The sequence below is a fragment of the Oncorhynchus mykiss genome, chromosome 2 (assembly GCF_057628025.1).
Source record: "Oncorhynchus mykiss isolate SJ-2025 chromosome 2, ASM5762802v1, whole genome shotgun sequence".
Classification (NCBI taxonomy): domain Eukaryota; kingdom Metazoa; phylum Chordata; class Actinopteri; order Salmoniformes; family Salmonidae; genus Oncorhynchus; species Oncorhynchus mykiss.
In genome coordinates this window covers 95,604,907-95,623,316 of record NC_143023.1, presented here as the reverse complement: position 1 = coordinate 95,623,316, position 18,410 = coordinate 95,604,907, and the positions used below count along the sequence as shown (strand labels likewise).

Sequence of the window (18,410 nt, the reverse complement as noted above, 5' to 3'; positions counted from 1 at the left end):
TCCTGCAGGTTCATGTTCAACAACATCCGTAGAGTACGACCTTATCTCACACAGGAAAGAGTGCAGGTCCTAATCCAGGCACTCTTCATAACACATCTGAACTACTACAACTCTCTGTTGGCTCCCAACTTGTTAAACCCCAGCATTTTATCCAGAAAGCTGCAGCTCCCATGTCACCCCGGTGCTCCGTACACTCCATTGGCTCTCGGTGGAAGTGTAACAGTATAACTTTAGACCGTCCCCTCGCACATACCCGGGCTCGAACCAGGGACCCTCTGCACACATCAACAACAGTCACCCCACGAAGCATCGTTACCCATCGCTCCACAAATGCCACGGCCCTCGCAGAGCAAGGGGAACCACTACTTCAAGGTCTCAGAGCAAGTGACGTTACTGATTGAAACGCTATTTAGAGCGTACCACCGCTAACTAAGCTAGCCGTTTCACATCCGTTACCACCAGCACCGCTAACTAGCTAGCCGTTTCACATCCGTTACCACCAGCACCGCTAACTAGCTAGCCGTTTCACATCCGTTACCACCAGCACCGCTAACTAGCTAGCCGTTTCACATCCGTTACCACCAGCACCGCTAACTAGCTAGCCGTTTCACATCCGTTACCACCAGCACCGCTAACTAGCTAGCCGTTTCACATCCGTTACCACCAGCACCGCTAACTAGCTAGCCGTTTCACATCCGTTACCACCAGCACCGCTAACTAGCTAGCCGTTTCACATCCGTTACAGAAGCTCGGTTCCACTACAAGACAAAGGTGGTTGCGTACGGAGCAGCAAGGAGAACTGCCCCTCCCTACCTTCAGGCTCTGCTCAAAGCCTACATCCCAACCTCACTCCTTTCTGCCACCTCTGGTCTCTTGGTCGTCCCTAAAGTCCTTTTCTGTCCTGGCACCCCAATGGTGGAGCCAGCTTCCCCCTGATGTTAGGACACTGAGGAGGCTGCTGGGATGAGATTTAGGAGGACATGCTCATTGTAATGGCTAGAATGTAATAAATGAAAAGTACTCAAATGTGGTTTCCATATGTTTGATGTGTTCGATACCTTTCCATTGATTCCATTCCAGCCAATTACAGTGAGCCTGTCCTCCTATAGCTCCTCCCACCAGAGTCCCTGCCCATCTTCCCATCTTAATGCCTGAAACTCTACCTCTTCAAAGAGTATCTTAAATAAGACACCTCAGTCTTACCCCCCCGCAATTAAAAAAAAAAAAAAAACTACCACTGACTTTGCTGATAGCCTCTTTTTTTTTTTTTTAACAGTATTTTTATTGGAATTTTACAATTTTCACCCATATTAAGAGATACAACAACAGAGACAAAGCACACATAAAGCTTCTCACACCCCATCACCATCATTGCGTCTCTCAATACATACATTTTAAACAAACTTACAAACAGAAATTAAACAAAAAAGCTCAGTTTAAACCAAGAGGTTCGGGCTGATAGCCTATTTAATGTAATGTAATCTAGTTACTGCAACTGTTGTCTCACCTCGCTACTGTATCTTAAGATGAATGCACTAATGTAAGTCACTCTAGATAAGAGAGTCTGCTAAATGACTAAAATGAAATACTATATTTTTCAGGAAGATGTTCCCTCCCATTTTCTGTAGTTCACTCCCATTCATCAATCTGAAACAATTGAGTAGGTGTAAAGGTCAGCTCCACCTATCATATTGCTTTTTTATATATCCAGTCCAATTAGATCTTCGAAGGGGAGTAAACAAGGACGGGGGGGAGGGAACAGCTCCACCCTTCTCCTGGAGTTGGAAGTTGCGCATTCCGTGATGGATTTAACAATGGTGGGAAAGTCCCTTCAGCCAATGCTTACACTTGTTCTGTGGGAGAAGTGTGGAGAATCGGCAAGCTACCAAGCTCTCTCTTGCTCTCGCGCTCTCAATTCAAGGGGCTTTATTGGCATGTGAAACATATGTTAACATTACCAAAGTAAGTGAAGTAGAGACTATACAAACGTGAAATAAACAATAAAAATGAACAGTGAACATTACACTCATAGAAGTTCCAAAAGATTACACGTCATATTATGTATCTATACAGTGTTGTAACGATGTGCAAATAGTTAAAGTACAAAAGGGAATATAAATAAACATAAATATAGTATAGTTCACTGGTTGCCATTGTGGCAACAGGTCACAAATCTTGTTGCTGTGACGGCACACTGTGGTATTTCACCCAGTAGATATGGGAGTTTATCAAAATTGGGTTTGTTTTCTAATTCTTTGTGGATCTGTGTAATCTGAGGGAAATATGTGTCTCTAATATGGTCATACATTGGGCAGGAGGTTAGGAAGTGCAGCTCAGTTATCCACCTCATTTTGTGGGCAGTGTGCACATAGCCTGTCTTCTCTTGAGAGCCAGGTCTGCCTACGGCGGCTTTTCTCAATGTACATAGTCAAAGCTTTCCTTAAGTTCGGGTCAGTTACAGTGGTCAGGTATTCTGCCACTGTGTACTCTCTGTTTAGGGCCAAATAGCATTCGAGTTTGCTCAGTTTTTTTGTTAATTCTTTCCAATGTGTCAAGTAATTATCTTTTTGTTTTCTCATAATTTGATTGGGTCTAATTGTGTTGCTGTCCTGAGGCTCTGTGGGGTGTGTTTGTGAACAGAGCCCCAGGACCAGCTTGCTTAGTTAGGGGATTCTTCTCCAGGTTCATCTCTCTGTGGGTGATGGCTTTGTTATGGAAGGTTTGGGAATCGCTTCCTTTTAGGTGGTTGTAGAATTTGGTGGTTGTGGATTTGGTGGTTGGTGGTTGTGGATTTTGATCATTAGAAGGTATCGGCCTAATTCTGCTCTGCATGCATTATTTGGTGTTTTATGTTGTACACTGAGGATAATTTAAGACCTCACAACCATAATGGACAATGGGCTCTATAACTGATTCAAGTATTTTTAGCCAGTCTAATTGGTATGTCAAATTTTATGTTCATTTTGATGGCATAGAATGCCCGTCTTGCCTTGTCTCAGATTGTTCACAGCTTTGTGGAAGTTACCTGTGGCGCTGATGTTTAAGCCAAGGTATGTATAGTTTTTGTGTGTTCTAGGGCAACGGTGTCTAGATAGAATTTGTATTTGTGGTCCTGGCGACTGAACCTTTTTTGGAACACCATTATTTTTGTCTTACTGAGATTTACTGTCAGGGCCCAGGTCTGGCAGAATCTGTGCAGAAGATCTAGGTGCTGCTGTAAGTCCTCCTTGGTTGGTGACAGAAGCACCAGATCATCAGCAAACAGTAGACATTTCACTTCAAATTGAAATCAAATCAAAGTTAATTTGTCACGTGCGCCGAATACAGCAGGTGTAGGTAGACCTTAGAGTGAAATGCTGAATACAGCAGGTCTAGGTAGACCTTAGAGTGAAATGCTGAATACAGCAGGTGTAGGTAGATCTTAGAGTGAAATGCTTACTTACAGGCTCAATAGTGCCAAAAAGGTATTAGGTGAACAATAGGTAAGTAAAGAAATAAAACAACAGTAAAAAGACAGTTGAAAATAACAGTAGCGAGGCTATATACAGTAGAGAGGCTATATACAGTAGAGAGGCTATATACAGTAGAGAGGCTATATACAGTATAGAGGCTTTATACAGTAGCGAGGCTATATACAGTAGAGAGGCTATATACAGTAGAGAGGCTATATAGAGTAGCGAGGTTATATACAGTAGCAAGGCTATATTAGTCAGGCTGGCTGAGGTAGTATTAGCATGTAGATATGGTTAAAGTGACTATGCATATATGATGAACAGAGAGGAGCAGTAGCATAAAAGAGGGGGTGGCGGGACACAATGCAGATCGCCTGGTTAGCCAATGTGCAGGGGCACTGGTTGGTCGGGCCAATTGAGGTAGTATGTACATGACTGTATAGTGACTATGCATCTATGATAAACAGAGAGTAGCAGCAGCGTAAAAAGAGGGCTGGGGGGTGGCACACAATGCAGATAGTCTGGTTAGCCATTTGATTACCTGTTCAGGAGTCTTATGGCTTGGGGGTAAAAACTGTTGAGAAGCCTTTTTGTCCTAGACTTGGCACTCTGGTACCGCTTGCCATGCGGTAGCAGAGAGAACAGTCTATGACTGGGGTGGCTGGGGTCTTTGACTGGATGGCAGGCAGCTTAGCCGCAGTGATGTACTGGGCCGTACACACTACCCTCTGGAGTGCCTTGCGGTCGGAGGCCGAGCAATTGCCGTACCAGGCAGTGATGCAACCGGTAAGGATGCTCTCGATGTTGCAAATGTAGAACCTTTTGAGGATCTCAGGACCCATGCCAAATCTTTTTAGTTTCCTGAGGGGGAATAGGCAATGTCGTGCCCTGATGTGGAACTTGATGTGGAACCAAGGAACTTGAAGCTCTCAACCTGCTCCACTACAGCCCCGTCGATGAGAATGGGGGCGTGATCGGTGCTCCTTTTCCTGTAGTCCTCAATCATCTCCTTAGTCTTGGTTACGTTGAGGTATCGGTTGTTATTCTGGCACCACCCGGCCAGGTCTCTGACCTCCTCCCTATAGGCTGTCTCGTCGTTGTCGGTGATCAGGCCTAGGGTACTATGGTGTTGAACGCTGAGCTGTAGTCAATGAACAGCATTCTCACATAGGTGTTCCTTTTGTCCAGGTGGGAAAGGGCAGTGTGGAGTGTACTAGAGATTGCATCATCTGTGGATCTGTTTGAGCGGTATGCAAATTGGAGTGGGTCTAGGGTTTCTGGGATAATGGTGTTGATGTGAGCCATTACCAGCCTTTCAAAGCACTTTGTGGCTACGGACGCGAGTGCTACGGGTCTGTAGTCATTTAGGCAGGTTGCCTTTATGTTCTTGGGCACAGGGACTATGGTGGTCTGCTTGAAACATGTTGGTATTACAGACTCAATCAGGGACATGTTGAAAATGTCAGTGAAAACACCTGCCAGTTGGTCAGCACATGCCCGGAGCACACGTCCTGGTAATCCGTCTGGCCCCGCGGCCTTGTGAATGTTGACCTGTTTAAAGCTCTTACTCACGTCGGCTACGAAGAGCGTGATCACACAGTAGTCCGGCGCAGCTGATGGTCTCATGCATGCCTCAGTGTTGCTTGCCTCGAAGCGAGCATAGAAGTTATTTAGCTCGTCTGGTAGGCTCGTGTCACTGCGCAGCTCGCGGCTGTGCTCCCCTTTGTAGACTGTAATAGTTTGCAAGCCCTGCCACATGAGACGAGCGTCGGAGTCGGAGCCGGTGTAGTATGATTCAATCTTAGCCCTGTATTGACGCTTTGCTTGTTTGATGGTTCGTCGCAGGGCATAGAGGGATTTCTTGTAAGCTTCCGGGTTAGAGTCCCGCACCTTGAAAGAGGCAGCTCTATCATTTAGCTCAGTGCGAGTGTTGCCTGTAATTCATGGCTTCTGGTTGGGGTATGTACGTGCAGTCACTGTGGGGACGACGTCCTCAATGCACTTATTGATGAAGCCAGTGACTGATGTGGAGTACTCCTCAATGTCATCGGAAGAATCCCGGAACATGTTCCAGTCTGTGATAGCAAAGCAGTCCTGTAGTTTAGCATCTGCTTCCTCTGACCACTTTTTTTTATTGATCTGGTCACTGGTGCTTCCTGCTTTAATTTTTGCTTGTAAGCAGGAATCAGGAGTATAGAATTGTGGTCAGATTTACAAAATGGAGGGTGAGCGAGAGCTTTGTACGCATCTCTGTGTGTGGAGTAAAGGTGGTCTAGAATTTGTTTTATCTCTGGTTACACATTTAACATGTTGATAGAAATTTGGTAGAACTGATTAAAGTTTCCCTGCATTAAAGTCTCCGGCCACTAGGAGCACCGCCTCTGGGTGAGCGGTTTCCTGTTTGCTTATTTCCTTATACAGCTGACTGAGTGCAGTCTTAGTGCCATCATCTGTCGGTGGTGTTAAAATAACAGCCATGAAAAGTATAGCTGAAAACTCTCTAGGCAAGTAGTGTGGCCTGCAGTTTATCACAATATACTCCACTTCAGGCGAGCAAAATCTAGAGACTTCCTTAGATTTCGTGCACCAGCTATTGTTCGTGCTGCTCTATCTTGCCTGTGCAGCGTATATCCCGCTAGCTGAATATCCATGTCGTCATTCAGCCACGATTCCGTGAAACATTGGATATTACAGTTTTTTATGTCCTGTTGGTAGGATATTCGTGATCGTACCTTGTATAATTTATTGCCCAATGATTGCAAGTTGGCTAGTAGTTTTGACGGTAACGGCAGCTTTCCCACTCGCCTTCTGCGGGTCCTGACGAGGCATCCGATTCTTTGTTCTTTGTACCTGCATCGCTTCCTCTTGCAAATAACAGGGATGTCGGCCCTGCTGGGTGTTTGGAGAATGTCCTGTGCGTCTTGCTCATTGTAGAAAAAAATCTTTGTCTAATCCGAGGTGAGTGATCGCTGTCCTGATATCCAGAAGCTCTTTTCTGTCGTACGATGCGGTTGCAGAAACATTATGTACAAAATAAGTTAGAAATAACGCGGAAAAAATATAGCACAATTGGTTGGGGGCCTGTAAAACTGCTGCCATTTCTTCCGGCGCCATTTTGAATCAATTCTTGTAGGGTGAGGCCGGGTGCTGCAGGCTGTTCTAGAGCCCTCACCAATTCATTTCTATATATGTTGAAGAGGGTGGGTCTTAAGCTGCATCCCTGTCTCACCCCACGGCCCTGTGGGAAGAAATGCGTGTGGTTTTTTGCCTATTTTAACCGCAGACTTGTTGTTTGTGTACATGGATTTCATAATGTTGTATGTTTTTTCCCCAACACCACTTTCCATCAATTTGTATACTAGACCCTCATGCCAAATTGAGTTGAAGGCTTTTGTTGAAATCAACAAAGCATGAGAAGACTTTGGCTTTGTTTTGGTTGTTTTGTTTTTCAATTAGGGTGTGCAGGGTGAATACGTGGTCTGTCGTACGATAATTTGGTCAAATGCCAATTTGACAATTGCTCAGTACATTGTTTTCACTGAGGAAATGTACGTCTGCTGTTAATGATAATGCAGAGGATTTTGTTGAAGCATAACCCACAGTAGTTATTCTCTGTCTCTGTCTCTCAATTCAATTTCAATTTAAGGGCTTTACTTTGCATGGGAAACATATGTTAACATTGCCAAAGCAAATGAAGTAGACAATAAACAATAAAATTAACAGTAAACATTACACCCACAAAAGTTCCATAGGAGTAAAAGCATTTCTCTCTCTCTCTCCTGCTTCCTGTTCATGTTTCTCCTCAGCCAACATACATAATACTGCACGCAGCACTAAGGGGTATGATGCAGGCATATACTCTACCATATAGAACGGCATGTAGGTGTGTGTGTGTGTGTGTGTGTCTGTGCGTGTGTGTGTGTGTGTCTGTGTATGCGTGTGTGCGTGTGTGTTGTGTGTGCTTGTTTATGGTAAAGGTTATGGTTAGGGGTTATGGTTATGTTTATGGTAAAGGTTATGTTTATGGTAAAGGTTATGGTTATGGTAAAGGTTATGGTAAAGGTTATGGTTAGGGGTTATGGTTATGGTAAAGGTTATGGTTAGAGGTTATGGTTAGGGGTTATGGTTAGGGGTTATGGTTATGTTTATGGTAAAGGTTATGGTAAAGGTTATGGTAAAGGTTATGGTTAGGGGTTATGGTTATGTTTATGGTAAAGGTTATGTTTATGGTAAAGGTTATGGTTATGGTAAAGGTTATGGTAAAGGTTATGGTTATGGTAAAGGTTATGGTTAGGGGTTATGGTTATGTTTATGGTAAAGGTTATGGTTATGGTAAAGGTTATGGTAAAGGTTATGGTTATGGTAAAGGTTATGGTTAGGGGTTATGGTTATGTTTATGGTAAAGGTTATGGTTAGGGGTTATGGTAAAGGTGTTCTTACTGTGGTCTTCTCCAGGCAGTGCAGAAGGTGATGATGATGGCTCTCAAAGGGAATGTTGGGTTTTCCCACTAGGAGCTGTCCTGCTTCCTTGGACGCCTTGGGGAGAGAACAAGACAGAGAATAGGAATTAGGGCTAAACATTGGGGTACACAGAGAGAAGAAGACTGAGAATAGGAATTAGGGCTAAACATTGGGGTACACAGAGAGAAGAAGACAGAGAATAAGAATTAGGGCTAAACATTGGGGTACACAGAGAGAAGAATACAGAGAATAGGAATTAGGGCTAAACATTGGGGTACACAGAGAGAAGAAGACAGAGAATAGGAATTAGGGCTAAACATTGGGGTACACAGAGAGGAGAAGACAGAGAATAGGAATTAGGGCTAAACATTGGGGTACACAGAGAGAAGAAGACAGAGAATAGGAATTAGGGCTAAACATTACTGAGGGACCAACTCTGAGCAGAGGAGTGTTAGGCATTGGCCAGCTGTAGAAAACCACACGCAGTGCTGAAATGAAGAAGCCTAGCCTGCAATGGTTCTTAGATGACCCTATGGAAGATACACTATATGACCAAAAGTATGAGGACACCTGCTCGTCAAACATCTCATTCCAAAATCATGGGCATTAATATGGAGTTGGTCCCCCTTCTGCTGTTATAACATCCTCCACTCCTCTAGGAAGGTTTTCCACTGGATGTTGGGACATGGTTGTGGGGACTTGCTTCCATTCAGCCTCAAGAGCATTAGTGAGGTGGGGCACTGATGTTGGCCGATTAGTCTTGGCTTGCAGTCGGCGTTCCAATTCATCCCAAAGGTGTTCGATGGGGTTGAGGTCAGGGCTCTGTGCAGGCCAGTCAAATTCTTCCACACCGATCTCGACAAACCATTTATGGTTGGACCTCGATTTGTGCACGGAGGCATTGTCATGCTGAAACAGGAAATGGACTTCCCCAAACTGTTGCCACAAAGTTGGAAGCACAGAATCATCTAGAATGTCATTGTATGCTGTAACTTTAAGATTTCCCTTCACTGGAACTAAGGGGCCTAACCTGAACAATGAAAACAGCCCTATACCATTATTTCTCCTCCACCAAACTTTACAGTTGCAATATAAATTTGGGCAGGTAGCGTTCTCCTGGCATCCGCCAAACTCAGATTTGTCCGTCGGACTGCCAGATGGTGAAGCGTGATTCATCACTCCAGACAACATATACTGAGTGATAAGCAGCCAGGTGTTCAGCTGAAAAAACATTTGTGACTCCTTCTATCTTTTCCCTACAAACCCTGTTGGACCCTCCAGGATGAAGTTTCCTCTAGGTACAGATCTAGGATCAGCTTTTTCACCCCAATCTTAAATATAACATATTAAAACTAACCGAAGTTCAGCATCTAGGGGAAACTTCACCCTACACCCTGTATGGCAGACAGTTGCACGACTTGGTTATGATGAGTCAATGTGAGTGATAGCTCCAATTCGCCAGCAGGGGGAGTAACAGAGTGGAGCGCTGGTCCTGATAGAGTTTGGAAAGTGCATGTCAATGCTGTAGCTGAGAAAGAGGTGATTGGTGCTGTCAAGACAGTCTACGACGAAGCCAACTATACTGAAGCACTGGATTGGGAGCAGCAAGGGCAACAGCCCCTGGTGTTACACCATAAGCAGTCCCCCTGGTGTTACGCCATAAGCAGTCCCCCTGATGTTACGCCATAAGCAGTCTCCCTGATGTTACGCCATAAGCAGTCCGCCTGATGTTACGCCATAAGCAGTCCCCCTGATGTTACGCCATAAGCAGTCCCCCTGATGTTACGCCATAAGCAGTCCTCCTGATGATAAGCCATAAGCAGTCCCCCTGGTGTTACGCCATAAGCAGTCCTCCTGATGATACGCCATAAGCAGTCCCCCTGGTGTTACGCAGCCCCCCGTGGTCACAACATGGCTCTGAGCTGAGAGACATGCAGCACTGGTCACGGGCCGATGATGAGCCCCACCAACCGGTCGGTTCTGTCACAGTACCTCTTTGAGAGAGTTGTGGATCAGGAAAGGACCTTTGTAGCGTTTGTAGTGCATGTACGAGTTAGCGCCCCGGCTCTTCGATGCACGGTTTTTAGCGATCCGGGTTTTCTGTTTGAACGAAAGGTAACACTCCTCTGTTTAAGTCTACAAAAGGTCGTTTTTTTCTCTCTCTGTGCTGGTTAGCTCTCTGACACAGACAGAGAAATAACAGCTACAGACACAGATAGGAAACTGACAGACAGGAAAGAAGAGAGGTAGTGGGGATATAAGGAGGGAGGAAGAGAGGGAGGGACACACACACACAAACACACACGCAGGTACACACACACACACACACACACACACACGCAGGTACACACACACACACACACACAAACACACACACGCAGGTACACACACACACACACACACACACACACACACACACACACACACACACACACACGCAGGTACACACACACACACACACACACAAACACACACACACACACACACACACACACACACGCAGGTACACACACACACACACACACACACAAACACACACACGCAGGTACACACACACACACACACACACACACACAAACACACACAGTACGGCCACTTTACCTTTTGAGCTCTTCGTTTTTCTGCCCGCTGGCTCTGGTGGTAAATGCGGCTGAAGTTGGACACGATGACGGGAACGGGCAGGGCGATGACCAGCACCCCGCTCAGAGAACAGATGGAACCAAACACCTTCCCCACGATGGTCTTGGGTACCATGTCACCGTATCTGCAAAACAGAGAGAACACTTCATGAGGATATTACAAACATAGACTTCTAGAATTGGGATACAGAGATGCAGTCGGAAAGGGCAAAGATATATCCTGATTTCACTAGGTCACACTAGAGGTCACGCTTTATACCTGCAAATCAGAGTGAATGAATGGTTCACAAGGTTACAGTACAGACTAAGGTGCTGAGCGCGTGGATCTAGCCATGTTGAGGTCATGAGTTCAACTCCCGCAGGGATTACAAGATACAGTCAAAATGTCATACTTCCTAAAAAAACGGCATACTGTATAATCTCTACTTGTTAGAAAACAGGAAGAATTGAACTACTTTGTTGAATTATTTAGTTTATTTCTCTAAATCATCTGATAACTGTTGTTGCTGTTCTAAAATACTGAAATATTTTATCACTAAAAATACTTTTGACAAACGTTCATGGAAATGTAATATGATCACATGATCACAGTCTCATCTCATGTGGGATAGAGACAATAAATAGAACTGAAGTTACTTAGTGGCCTACTTTCACTACCGTCTGTCTGTCTGTGTCCCTCTGCTACAGCTCCTCTTTGAAACCATATTTCATGTATAATTACACACCTGCAACACTAAAGCTCTCTGTCTCACACACACACACACACACACTCACACACACACACACACACACACTCGCAAGCGCAGGCACGCACGCACGCACGCACACACACACACACACACACACACACACAAGCGCAGTCAGGCAGGCAGGAACGCACACACACACGATCACACAAGATGAGAGAGACTGAGTGCCCATCTCCCGTGACCTCCGTGAGACAAACAGCTTGTGTTAGATACATGAAACAGACTCAGGTTCAGAGAAAACAAAGTAAAGGCAGTGGGTGTTCCGATGTTCTCATGGCAACAACATTTAGACACAGAGATCATTTTAAAAGTCTGAGGGCCTTGAGGCTACAGTAGAAATGATTCCGAGATGTGTATTCAGCCCCACCCCTCCGTAGCTGGTGAGGGACTATCAGATGTGTATTCAGCCCCACCCCTCCGTAGCTGGTGAGGGACTATCAGATGTGTATTCAGCCCCACCCCTCCGTAGCTGGTGAGGGACTATCAGATGTGTATTCAGCCCCACCCCTCCGTAGCTGGTGAGGGACTATCAGATGTGTATTCAGCCCCACCCCTCCGTAGCTGGTGAGGGACTATCAGATGTGTATTCAGCCCCACCCCTCCGTAGCTGGTGAGGGACTATCAGATGTGTATTCAGCCCCACCCCTCCGTAGCTGGTGAGGGACTATCAGATGTGTATTCAGCCCCACCCCTCCGTAGCTGGTGAGGGACTATCAGATGTGTATTCAGCCCCACCCCTCCGTAGCTGGTGAGGGACTATCAGATGTGTATTCAGCCCCACCCCTCCGTAGCTGGTGAGGGACTATCAGATGTGTATTCAGCCCCACCCCTCCGTAGCTGGTGAGGGACTATCAGATGTGTATTCAGCCCCACCCCTCCGTAGCTGGTGAGGGACTATCAGATGTGTATTCAGCCCCACCCCTCCGTAGCTGGTGAGGGACTATCAGATGTGTATTCAGCCCCACCCCTCCGTAGCTGGTGAGGGACTATCAGATGTGTATTCAGCCCCACCCCTCCGTAGCTGGTGAGGGACTATCAGATGTGTATTCAGCCCCACCCCTCCGTAGCTGGTGAGGGACTATCAGATGTGTATTCAGCCCCACCCCTCCGTAGCTGGTGAGGGACTATCAGATGTGTATTCAGCCCCACCCCTCCGTAGCTGGTGAGGGACTATCAGATGTGTATTCAGCCCCACCCCTCCGTAGCTGGTGAGGGACTATCAGATGTGTATTCAGCCCCACCCCTCCGTAGCTGGTGAGGGACTATCAGATGTGTATTCAGCCCCACCCCTCCGTAGCTGGTGAGGGACTATCAGATGTGTATTCAGCCCCACCCCTCCGTAGCTGGTGAGGGACTATCAGATGTGTATTCAGCCCCACCCCTCCGTAGCTGGTGAGGGACTATCAGATGTGTATTCAGCCCCACCCCTCCGTAGCTGGTGAGGGACTATCAGATGTGTATTCAGCCCCACCCCTCCGTAGCTGGTGAGGGACTATCAGATGTGTATTCAGCCCCACCCCTCCGTAGCTGGTGAGGGACTATCAGATGTGTATTCAGCCCCACCCCTCCGTAGCTGGTGAGGGACTATCAGATGTGTATTCAGCCCCACCCCTCCGTAGCTGGTGAGGGACTATCAGATGTGTATTCAGCCCCACCCCTCCGTAGCTGGTGAGGGACTATCAGATGTGTATTCAACCCCACCCCTCCATAGCTGGTGAGGGTCAGTTCCATTTCAATCAGTTCATTCTGGAGGTTAAAACGCACCCACTGGGCACAGATGTCAGTTAACGTCTAGCTTTGATTTGGGTTGTCAATTAACGCAAATTCAACGTGAAATCCCCCAAAAGCTATCAACGTGTCATTGGATTTAAAAAATACAAAATACAAAAATTCCCTTACATTTTTTAATTCAACATCATCAAAAATGTGTTTGTTGTTGTTGTTGAAATGACATGGAAACAAAGTTGATTCAACCAGTTTTTTTTTTTTTTTTGCCCAATGGGTATCTATCTGCATAATCTCTCAAAATGGAATTGTTGGTTGTATGTTTTGTAGACTTTAGTTAAGTGGGAGAAATGATACACAACCTGGTGTAATGCATGCTGTTATGTGTGTTTCTAAGCATCCACATGCAGCGTGTTTTTCTGTTCTACACATTGCTCAAAATAAAATACCTTTGTGGTTCTTCCCTGAACTTTCTGTAGAGATACACTGAATATAGGGAACAATTTAACCCTTTGTGTAGAGATACACTGAATATAGGGAACAATTTAACCCTTTGTGTAGAGATACACTGAATATAGGGAACAATTTAACCCTTTGTGTAGAGATACACTGAATATAGGGAACAATTTAACCCTTTCTGTAGAGATACACTGAATATAGGGAACAATTTAACCCTTTTTGTAGAGATACACTGAATATAGGGAACAATTTAACCCTTTGTGTAGAGATACACTGAATATAGGGAACAATTTAACCCTTTGTGTAGAGATACACTGAATATAGGGAACAATTTAACCCTTTGTGTAGAGATACACTGAATATAGGGAACAATTTAACCCTTTGTGTAGAGATACACTGAATATAGGGAACAATTTAACCCTTTGTGTAGAGATACACTGAATATAGGGAACAATTTAACCCTTTGTGTAGAGATACACTGAATATAGGGAACAATTTAACCCTTTTTGTAGAGATACACTGAATATAGGGAACAATTTAACCCTTTTTGTAGAGATACACTGAATATAGGGAACAATTTAACCCTTTTTGTAGAGATACACTGAATATAGGGAACAATTTAACCCTTTTTGTAGAGATACACTGAATATAGGGAACAATTTAACCCTTTCTGTAGAGATACACTGAATATAGGGAACAATTTAACCCTTTCTGTAGAGATACACTGAATATAGGGAACAATTTAACCCTTTTTGTAGAGATACACTGAATATAGGGAACAATTTAACCCTTTTTGTAGAGATACACTGAATATAGGGAACAATTTAACCCTTTTTGGTTAAGTACAATTTATTCTTTCCACACTCATATGGCTTTTTACACATGCAAGCACTCTCTAACTAATGCATGGATGGATGGGACTTTTGCCATGAATGTAGTTTTTTTTTGGTCAATCAGAGAGGGGGTCAAAGGGGTCAAAGGGGAACAAGTGAAGAGAGAGAGTGAAAAGAGAACAAGTGAAGAGAGAGATAGTGAAGAGAGAGAGTGAAAGGAAAGAGTGAAGAGAGAGAGTGAAGAGAGAGAGTGAAGAGCGAAATAGTGAAGAGAGAGAGTGAAGAGAGAACAAGTGATATGCTCATATGGCTATTTACACATGCAAGCACTCTCTAACTAATGCATGGATGGATGGGACTTTTGCCATGAATGTAGTTTTTTTTTGGTCAATCTTCTAACAGCCTCTCAAGTGCAACGTAGACCCAGCTACATATCTATAGTTGACACATGCGGTAAATTCAAAGCACAGACAGCGATTACATAGGGAATCAACTGACCTGCTAGAAAACCAACGGCATCCCTCCGCAACGAATCATTCATCTTTTAAAGAAAACTGTTTTATACGTCGACTTACATCAAGTGATATTAAAATGCCATCTTATACCTGCCGGCTTCTGGAAAATAGCAACGGGCTATAGACCTTTAGTGTGTCTCTGTGTGTGTGTGTGTGTGTGTGTGTGTGTGTGTGTGTGTGTGTGTGTGTGTGTGTGCGTGCGTGTGTCTGTGTGTGTGTGTGTATGTGTGTGTGCGTGCATGTGTGTGTGTGTGTGTGTGTGCGTGCATGTGCATGTGTGTGTATGTGTATGTGTGTGTGCGTGCATGTGTGTGTGTGTGTGTGCGTGCATGTGTGTGCATGTGTGTGTATGTGTGTGTGCGTGTGTGTGCGTGTGTGCGTGCATGTGTGTGTGTGCATGTGTGTTGGACCTAACATGATGGAAACCTTAAAGACTAATGACTCAAGGAAGCAGCCAGCCGGCTGGCCAGGGGCGTCCGACGTTAGAGACAACTTTATTTATGAAATAGCCAACCTACCGTGTAGCAATACTTTCACATTACCATGGCGATGTCTTAACTGACACTCTATTCCCTGCGTAGTGCACTACTTTGGACAAAAGACAATAGGCCTTGGTAGTAGTGCACTATAAAGGGTATAATGTGCCATTTGGGACATAGACCATGCTGCAAAGTTGCATTGGGAGATAGATATGAGGCTGTCACAGTGCACTGAGCAATGCTAATGTTCTGTCCTCGTATACCTGCATGTATTCATCTTACTCTGCCGAGGTAATGGCTTTCTCAGGCCATTAACACATTAAAGTCGCAATCTGTTATTTCTCTCTCTCTCTCTCCCACCGGCAGCTGACTGCCCCCTGGCCTTCACTATGGTAGGAGTGTCACGTAGGACATTTAGAAAGCAGAAGACTGAAGGCCTACTATAGCCCCCTTATTTTGTTATTAAAAATCCACTGTGATATTTAGGCCTACAGCTGTTTTTGGTCATTTCAATTAAGAATCAGTAGGCCTATTACCATTAAGAATCAATAGGTCCTACTGCCATTAAGAATCAACAGGTCTACTGCCATTAATCCTTAATACTGTTTTGTTTTTTTCTAATTAAGGAGTGGGCCTTTAAACAATCCTCTCAGTCATTTAGCCTTTCCTGATCCCGTTTGTTCGGTAATGTTCCCCCAGACTCGATCCATTGATAGTAAGGTTAATCATGGTGATGCGGGATGTAAATTATGGTCATTTTCAGGTATGTGTTTCGGGCCTTTTAATTGCTTTCGGGGGAAATTGAGTATGCTTCCTCATTATTTGTTGATGTTGAATGATGTCCGCTTCTTCACAAGGACAGGGAAACACATGAAATGTGCAATATGCAGAAATTCCTACGCCGTTTCCTGGTTGCTAAAATTCGAATAGTTCGTCTAATTTCAGTTTATGTGACAAAACAAGTGATTTATAGTGTAGAGAATCATTGTACCATCTAAACATCTGTGAAATATATTGTCAATAACCCCAAAATATTGTATTTTCTGCTCTTTGAAGTTGGTATAAACAAAAGCAAAATTTAAAGACTCAAAAACTACATTTAAGGATGGGAAGCATAGACATAGCGCACATAGAACAGATCTACTGCTTCTTAGACTTGCTTTCAATGAGAATAACAGATCTATAAATCACATTTCTATGTGAATTTGGTTGGGTCACACCAAAAAGTTACATATTTCAGCTTTAAATGCGTAACGCATCAAATGTTTATTATTTTTGCGGCAAAAGTAGTTTTGATACTATCTTGGGCCTGTATGCTGGCGACCATTGCCATAAGTTATCTCTATCTCGACACAAAGAGGTTAGATCAAGGATTGGGGAAGCATGGTGACACACACACACACACACACACACACGCACACACACACACACACACACACACACACACACCAGTGGAGGCTCCTCAGAGGAGGAAGGTGAGGACCAGCGTCCTCAGTGAATTTTATACAATTTAAATTGTAAAACATTGAAAAAGTTGTCCTTTTTTAGTTAAAACTAAACTAAATATATTCACGTCACCAAATCATTGATTAAAACACACTGTTTTGCAATGAAGGCCTACAGTAGCCTAAACAGCGCCATTGTGTAGCCGGATGACAGCTAGTTTCCGTCCTCCTCTTGGTACATTGACTTCAATAAAAAACCTCGGAGGCTCTTGGTTCATCACCCCTTTCCATAGACTTACACAGTAATTATGGCAACTTCCGGAGGACGTTCTCCAACCTATCAGAGCTCTTGCAACATGAACTGACATGATCTCCACCCAATCATAGAATCAGATAATTCATCTAGTACTATAAGCATCAATTACAGCTAGTTAGCACTGCAGTGCATAAAATGTAGTGAGTAGTTGACTCAAGGACAGAGAGAGACAAAGACCGAGAGAGACAAAGACCGAGAGAGACAATAGTTGAACAGTTTTTAACAAATACATTTCTTCAAAAATGAAAGAGATGCAAGAGAGAGAAAGAGAGAGATTTTGACATTCTTTTTCACTTTCAGTTTCACTTACTTGGCTAGCAAATGCAGCTGGCTAGTTTACTTACTCAAACACCCGGCACTAAAAGAGGGATGCTATGTTAGCTAGCTGGCTATAACAGAGGGATGCTATGTTAGCTAGCTGGCTATAACAGAGGGATGCTATGTTAGCTAGCTGGCTATAACAGAGGGATGCTATGTTAGCTAGCTGGCTATAACAGAGGGATGCTATGTTAGCTAGCTGGCTATGACAGAGGGATGCTATGTTAGCTAGCTGGCTATAACAGAGGGATGCTATGTTAGCTAGCTGGCTATAACAGAGGGATGCTATGTTAGCTAGCTGGCTATGACAGAGGGATGCTATGTTAGCTAGCTGGCTATAACTATCCAACACAACACGGGAACTCTTCCAAGTCAAGGAAAGCTTTGTGTTTTTATTGCCACCGGGGCCCTCCGGTTTAACTGCTTACTGACTATACACTGTAACATTACTGCACGATTGTAGTGGGTTTACTAACACATTAGTTATATTAGCTATGCTGACTAGGATGTTACTTTTGCTAATATGGGGACAACGATGTAGGCTGTGTGTAGCGGTTATGACATGGTTTGGCTTGGGAAATGTTTTTTTTTTAGCCTGGTCACATACAGCTGATGTGTTGTTCATTGAAGTCCACAAACGAAGGGAAAAGGTGAGAGGAGGAGAGTGCGTAGAGGACAGAATGAATACAACGTGGCTGCTATGAAAGTGAACTGTGTTTATGTGTGATCAGGGGTGTATTCATTCCGCTGATTCTGTTTGAAAAACGTTTCTTAAACGCGGAAGCAAACAACACAGGGATAAAAATACCTGAATTTGGCCAATAGAGAATCTTGTTTGCAACTATTGGACTATTGATTACACCCTAGATAAGCTAGATGCAGGTAATAGTGTGCAAAGCGGTATGTGTCACTGTCTGTCCATGTGTCACTGTCTGTCATCTGACATTTTTATCTCGACATGTGTGCACCTACGTTGTGAACTTTCATTTATAGGCTAGGTTGTAGCAACCTCATGATAG

General features: G+C 44.3%; 1 protein-coding gene across 2 annotated transcripts in view; it reads right to left on the bottom strand.

Moving 5' to 3' along the window:
* LOC110502472 (A-type voltage-gated potassium channel KCND2-like) overlaps positions 1-18,410 on the bottom strand; it is a 133,758-nt gene that overhangs the window by 15,340 nt on the left and 100,008 nt on the right. The window contains exons 3-5 of one of the 2 annotated variants that reach the window (XM_090213257.1): positions 10,515-10,677; positions 9,906-10,013; positions 7,893-7,988 (exon numbers count right to left, since the gene is read on the bottom strand). In XM_090213257.1, coding sequence (XP_090069383.1) covers positions 7,893-7,988; positions 9,906-10,013; positions 10,515-10,677 — 367 coding nt within the window. The remainder of the gene's footprint in view (positions 1-7,892; positions 7,989-9,905; positions 10,014-10,514; positions 10,678-18,410) is intronic. The other variant, XM_036960035.2, reaches the window with a different exon arrangement.